The sequence below is a fragment of the Littorina saxatilis genome, linkage group LG7, assembly GCF_037325665.1.
Source record: "Littorina saxatilis isolate snail1 linkage group LG7, US_GU_Lsax_2.0, whole genome shotgun sequence".
Classification (NCBI taxonomy): domain Eukaryota; kingdom Metazoa; phylum Mollusca; class Gastropoda; order Littorinimorpha; family Littorinidae; genus Littorina; species Littorina saxatilis.
The window spans coordinates 45,653,037-45,660,536 of NC_090251.1; the positions used below are offsets into that span (position 1 = coordinate 45,653,037).

General features: G+C 43.3%; 1 protein-coding gene across 1 annotated transcript in view; it reads left to right on the forward strand.

The window, feature by feature from the left end:
• LOC138971989 (vesicular glutamate transporter 1-like) overlaps positions 1-7,500 on the forward strand; it is a 52,338-nt gene that overhangs the window by 27,146 nt on the left and 17,692 nt on the right. The window contains exons 4-5 of the mRNA XM_070344832.1: positions 820-957; positions 3,336-3,453. Coding sequence (XP_070200933.1) covers positions 820-957; positions 3,336-3,453 — 256 coding nt within the window. The remainder of the gene's footprint in view (positions 1-819; positions 958-3,335; positions 3,454-7,500) is intronic.

Genomic DNA, 7,500 nt, shown 5'->3' on the forward strand with positions numbered 1-7,500 from the left:
ATCTACCTTTGCAAATACCTGACGGAAAAGTAATTAACGATCATTTTGCTTATGATACGTCCCTGTACGCATCTGGTAAAATTAATTCATCTGTTCAAACGTCAGTTCAGAATAGCATCGATGAGGTCTCTGACTGGTGTAAGACAAACTCCATGATAGTTTACGCTGATAAGACCAAAAGTATGGTGATCACCTTACTACAGAAACACCAGCTTGCGCCGTTATTAGTTTATTGTCATTTCAGATGAAAATTGCAGTATCAATTCAGACATATGTTGAAGACTTCATCAAGGAATGTGTTATTGGTGTTGCAATTGAAAAGATCGCAGACATTTCATCGCTCAAGTAATATCATAACGGGCAGATTATGCCTCACTTTAAATACTCCTCAACTTTTTTGGTTAGTTGCAGTGAAATCTACACGAACAAAACTTAACTCCATAAGTTAGAACTATGATAATCATGTGTTTCAACGAGATTGCAATGAACGGAATCATTAAACAGTATTAAAAGAAAAACATTAGGGGCACGAAATTAAGAGAACACTTTTTTTTTATGTTAGAATTTTTTTTTTAAAGGAGATCAGACTTCTTTTTTTTGTTCCATCAGTGGGTACTATTTCGGAAGGGTTTTTATTTTTATTGTGATGTCGCCTACTGTAAACTTACAACCCTTTCACTCGCTCTCTCTCTCTCTCTCTCTTTCATGATAACTTGATAACCCTGGATATACGCACTTTATAAATATTATGCATTATCATTATCAGTAGTGGTAGTGGTAGCGGTAGCGGTAGCGGTAGTGAGTGGTATTGTCATCTCCCTCCGTCGTGATTCCACAGTTGCCGAACGTGGACTGGGGCACGCTGCAGATTGGGTACATGCACGCCATTTTCTACCTGGGTTACATGATCACCCACCTCCCAGCTGGATACCTGACCACTCGCCTGCCTTCACACAAGTAAGTTCGGACACATCTCTGATAGTTCCTCACTGAACGTTAAAGTTTAAATCATATAACAATGTATTGTACCGCAACACCAACAGCCTGCGTCATTAATACTTCAGGGCGGGGATGTAGCTCAGTCGGTAGCGCGCTGGATTTGTATCCAGTTGGCCGCTGTCAGCGTGAGTTCGTCCCCACGTTCGGCGAGAGATTTATTTCTCAGAGTCAACTTTGTGTGCAGACTCTCCTCGGTGTCCGAACACCCCCCGTGTGTACACGCAAGCACAAGACCAAGTGCGCACGAAAAAGAACCTGTAATCCATGTCAGAGTTCGGTGGGTTATAGAAACACGAAAATACCCAGCATGCTTCCTCCGAAAACGGCGTATGGCTGCCTAAATGGTGGGGTAAAAAACGGTCATACACGTAAAATTCCACTCGTGCAAAAAAACACGAGTGTACGTGGGAGTTTCAGCCCACGAACGCCGAAGAAGAAGATTAATACTTTAACCCCTTCTTTCTCGAGCAAGCTTTAAGTTTGGACCGTGAAATAGACGAATTAGGGAAATAACTCCGTCGGGTTTGTATGTGTTGTGAAAGAGTGAATTCTCTTGATTTTATTGAGGCAAGCTTTCCCATGTGACATTATACGCCAGTCATTAGCGAGGCATGTGTCGCCCCACGTGCTTCTTGTCAACGTGTATAATGTCACGTACGTGGGAAAGTTTGCCTCACTACAAACAAAAGTATTCACTTTTTGACAGGCAATACAAACCCGACGAAGTTATTTCCGAACATCGTCTAATGGAATGAGTATGACCAATGAGCGTTAAGTGCAGATTGGAAGTAATTGACAGACGGGCGCAGTGGCCGTGGTGGTAAGACGTCGGCCTCCTAATCGGGAGGTCGTGAGTTCGAATCCCGGTCGCTGCCGCCTTGTGGGTTAAGAGGGGAGAGTTTTCCGATCTCCCAGGTCAACTTATGTGACTTAAACCCCCTTCGTGTGTACACGCAAGCACAAGACCCAGTGTGCACGGAAAAGATCCTGTAACCCATGTCAGAGTTCGGTGGGTTATAGAACCACGAAAATACCCAGCATGCCTCCCCCGAAATCGGTGTATGCTGTCAGAATGGCGGGGTAAAAACGGTCATACACGTAACAATCCACTCGTGCTAAAAACATGAGTGAACGTGGGAGTTTAAGCCCATGAACGAAGAAGAAGAAGGAAGTAATTGACGCCGCAGACAAGGTTATAGTGCCAAGTCTATACAGTGCTGTACATGTACATACGTACAGCTGAAGACGGTGGTCGTTGACATTAGTACCAGTTTGTGAAATGAATGCTGTTGAACTTGGATAGCTGACCAAATTGACGTATTATCACATGTGAACATCTAGGCGAATCTATGATGGTTTACATGTTGGTTTACACGGGATAAATGGCATCTATAAGCAACCAATGAACATAAGCTACCACACTGGTGATGTGCTTGCAAAACTGTGACATGCAGATTGGAATTACAGCTTGCATTTAGATATTATGTAACTTCTTCTTCTTCTTTCTTCTTTCTTTCTTCTTCTTCTTGTTCTTCTTCTTGTTCTTCTTCTTGTTCTTCTTCTTGTTCTTCTTCTTCTTTCTTTCTTTCTTTCTTTCTTCTTTCTTCTTTCTTCCTTTCTTCCTTTCTTTCCTTCTTTCCGCGCATGTTTTCCACAGTTCCCCTTTGGGCGGGGACGTAGCTCAGTTGGTAGCGCGCTGGCTTTGTTGCCAGTTGGTCGCTGTCAGCGGGGGTTCGATCCCCACGTTCGGCGAGAGATTTATTTCTCGGAGTCAACTTTGTGCAGACTCTCTTCGGTGTCCGAACACCCCCGTGTGCACACATGCGCACGAAAAAGATCCCACGTTCACAGCGAAAGTCTCAGGGCTTGGAAAACACGAAGACACGCATGCATCATCTCTCGTCTCTGATTATCATGATCGTATTTTGATACTTTGACGAGACAAACCCAATGCTGGTGTGTCGAAGAAGACAGCCACAGAGGGCTTGTTCGAATCAAAGTATCACACCATATCTTCAGCGTACTACCAATACCTGTCCCAATATAGACCAGTTGGTCTAAGAGGACGTTAAACCCTAATAGTCAGTCAGTCAGTTCCCCACAGTTTTGTGTCTGGAGTTATGCTCTCTGGCCAGGTCTGGTCGTGCAGGGAGGCAGGGAGAGGCCACGCACGTAGAACGTGCTGTGGAGTCTGTTCATCCTCGCCACAGTCACACAGAGCTAATGCAACTTCTACAGCTCACTTTGTCAACATCACGGGCCAACGAATTTAGACACGACCATCATCGAACGCTGAAGAAGACCTAGAATGATGCAACTTCATTTTGTGGCGGCAGGTTGTTCGGGGGTTCCATCTTCGTGTCCTGTGTGCTGAATCTGAGTCTTCCCATGGCCATAGAGCTGGGTGGTTATGCCGTCACCATGGCAGTCAGATTCGTGCAGGGACTTAGTGAGGTACGTGTGTGTGTGTGTGTGTATGTGTGTGTGTGTGTGTGTGTGTGTGTCAGTATGTATATGTGTGTGTGTGTCAGTGTGTGTGTCAGTGTATCAGTGTGTATGTGTGTCAGTATGTATGTGTGTCAGTATACATGTATGTGTGTGTGTGTGTATGTGTGTGTGTGTGTGTGTGTGTGTGTGTGTGTGTGTGTGTGTGTGTGTGTATGTGTGTCAGTATGTATGTGTGTGTGTGTGTGTGTGTGTCATGTATGTGTGTGTGTGTGTCATGTATGTGTGAGTGTGTGTGTGTGTGTGTGTTTCCATTTGCCTGCCTGCTTTCCCGTCTGCCTCAATACTTTGCTGCCTGTGTACCTGTCTGCCTGTCTGTAGATATGTCATTTTTTTGTTATAAAACTGATTGTTCAACTTCTTGCAGATGGTGCTTTGTTCCTGTCTGTCTACATTGTATTTTCCCATTTTAAAATTGTGTTTTGTGAAAACTGAACCACATGACTGTACCCTCAAGTATAGATTACAAGAAGGAAATCACATTGTTATACATTCAATGACTTGTCCATACATAAAACAGAGATGTAGCAAGGCTTGATAGAAAGCCGTTACAAAACAGCTGGTGACACCAGCAAACAGATACCGGCACGGTGGCCTAGTGGTAAGGCGTCCGCCCCGTGATCGGGAGGTCGTGGGTTCGAAACCCGGCCGGGTCATACCTAAGACTTTAAAATTGGCAATCTAGTGGCTGCTCCGCCTGGCGTCTGGCATTATGGGGTTAGTGCTAGGACTGGTTGGTCCGGTGTCAGAATAATGTGACTGGGTGAGACATGAAGCCTGTGCTGCGACTTCTGTCTTGTGTGTGGCGCACGTTATATGTCAAAGCAGCACCGCCCTGATATGGCCCTTCGTGGTCGGCTGGGCGTTAAGCAAACAAACAAACAAAACAAACCAGCAAACAGCTTTTACCATCCTTGAAAATTCAAAGCACAGTCCTTCCCGTGTAAACGGTTGGGCTCACTATCTCAGATCGGGCCAGGCTTTTACATGGGATAAGACCATCCCTCCACTTACCCCCCGCGAGTTAGGGGGAGTCCCATATTGGTTGGGACGAGAAAGAATTTGCCCGATGCTCCCCAGCATGTCGTAAGAGGCGACTAACGGATTCTGTTTCTCCTTTTACCCTCGTTAAGTGTTTCTTGTATAGAATATAGTCAATGTTTGTAAAGATTTTAGTCAAGCAGTATGTAAGAAAGGTTAAGTCCTTTGTACTGGAAACTTGCATTCTCCCAGTAAGGTCATATATTGTACTACGTTGCAAGCCCCTGGAGCAAATTTTTGATTAGTGCTTTTGTGAACAAGAAACAATTGACAAGTGGCTCTATCCCATCTCCCCCCTTCCCCCGTCGCGATATAACCCTTCGTGGTTGAAAACGACGTTAAACACCAAATAAAGAAAGACAGAATCCCTCCACTTTGACACGTACCGACAGTCAACAGCCTAGTGGAGTCTGTGCAGAGTGGGAATATTTATCGTAAATGAATTTTTTTAAAAGCCACTACAGTCAATTTGGGAAATTATTTTATATGCAAAATTCCCACTCTGCACAAGAATTAAGCACTCAGGGTGTTGAGTTTGTGTTGGAAGGGAAAGTCGCCAATCCCGGAACAGTCGGCCAACTTGGAACACCTCATGTGTTGGAAGGGAAAGTCGCCAATCCCGGAACAGTCGGCCAACTTGGAACACCTCATGTGTTGGAAGGGAAAGTCGCCAATCCCGGAACAGTCGGCCAACTTGGAACACCTCATGTGTTGGAAGGGAAAGTCGCCAATCCCGGAACAGTCGGCCAACTTGGAACACCTCATGTGTTGTAAGGGAAAGTCGCCAATCCCGGAACAGTCGGCCAACTTGGAACACCTCAATATGCGATCAACGGGGAACAATTCATGAACAATTGTTTTGCAGAAATGTCTAGTGACATTCCTTGATATTATTCCAGCAAAAAAAATGACTACCGCGGCAAAACAAACAAAAATGGTACGTTTTTTAAACTTTTCTTCCTTCTTCTTCTTCTTCTTATTTCTACCGTCTACAATTCGTATTATTACTCTTTATCTATATACGTTCACGTAAAATGTTGATTGCTGTGATAAACCTTCATAGATTTGCAATAACTTGAACGGAAAAAAAGATTTGAAACGTCACGTGTATCCAACAGAAAAACGCGAAATCCATGCAGATGCCATGCGGCAATGATGGAACACATAAGAGAGGCAAACATGGAACAGTGTTCCAGCTTTGCCGCATTCTGTTCCATCTTACCCTCATCAAACAATAAACAGAACACTGCTGTTCTATTCACGTATTCAATTCTCTTTTCAGTTTTGTTGTGTTTTTCTTTTCTATAAGTTTTATTGAATGATTGATTGATTTGTTTGACAGTATTATGAGACCCGAACGGCGGTGGTTACCAGAAGAAATGGGCTGCGCTTTGTCGGCAGTGAAAAACGGAGATATGGGTTTGCGTTGCGCATCAAGAGCATATGGTGTTACTGTCACAACTCTTACAAGTCATTTAGAAGGAAACAAAAAAATTTGCAAAAGAAGTAAAGTTCACAGGAAGACCTTCTACATTAACACCAGAGATAGAACAAGAACTAATCAATAGCATTCTTGAAGCTGAAATAAATTTGCCAACGTCACCCCCATCGTTGTTTTGTACACTGTACATGGAGATTCTGGTCATTATGATTGCTTGGTGTCAGCAGCAAATGTAAGCTTACCTGCTGCTGATGTCCTGCAACGCACAACCACAAGCTCGTGGAAGAGATCATCACGAAAAAAAACTCTTTACAAGCAAAAGCTGGAGATTTCACTTGCAAAAAGGCGTGCAGGTCAACAGAAAAGAGGAAAGAATGAATCTACAAAATCTTCTGCTCAGAGAAACAAGAGGAGAATATCTTCTGATCAGAGGGAAAAAAGGAGAACATTCTCGACGATGCGTTCTATCCCGGGGAAAAGCACTTGGTACTGCTTCATGTGTGGCACCAACTCCCCTGAGAACATGATACAGTGCCAGAGGTGCACACAGTGGGCACACGAGGACTGCGCTGACAGCAGCGGACAAAAGGACTTCGAAATCTGTACTTAGCAATTTTTGTGTATCTGCAAAATCAGTTCTTAAATCTGTTCTTAGTTATTTGCTTTGAGACTTTATGCGTAATGATTTTTACATTTGGGCGGGTAGCCCTTTTATATCTATTTGTCAACAGAAGAGGGGTACAAATGAAGCTGCGAAATTTCGTGGTACTGCTTCATGTGTGGCACCAACTCCCCTGAGGATATGTTATAGTGCCAGAAGTGCACACAGTAATCACAAGATGACTGCGCTGACAGTAGAAGACACAGGACATTGTCTGCAAAATCGGTTCTTTGCCTATTTTTTCCTTTTTTTTTTTAAGGTTTTGTTTTTCAGTCCTTTTTAGACCTAGCCCTTATTTATCTTTTTGTTTTACATTTAAGGCTTAAATTGTTATCCGATTTGTTATTTCCTTGGTAAAAATCAAAATATGATGTTGAAAAATAGACATTTACATAAAATGGCTTAATCAAAATGTTATGACGGATTTATTTATCTTGTGTGTGTGGCAATGTGTGCTTGTTTGTGTGTGAATGAGAGTGTGTGGGTGTATATGTGTGTGTGTGTGAGACACAGACAGAGCTAGAAAGAGAGTCAGGGTGTGTTTGTATGTGTTCCGAGTTTGACAACACAGGGTTTCACTTTACACACCCATGCGTCCAACCTGGAACAAATGCAGACATTTTTATTATGATCAGTCTGATGAGTTGCGTGACTTTTATTTTATTTTATGTGGTTCGTTTATTTACTGATAGAGTCTCGTATGTGACAGTATAAAGAACGCTTTGCAATATCCATTTTTTTGGTCTGGTACGGCTGTTTCTCCTTAACTGTTCCAGGTTTAGCGACTTTCCCCTATATCCTAATGGAGGGATTGTCTTAAAGCCTATATGCAAAAGCCTGGCAAGATCTGAGA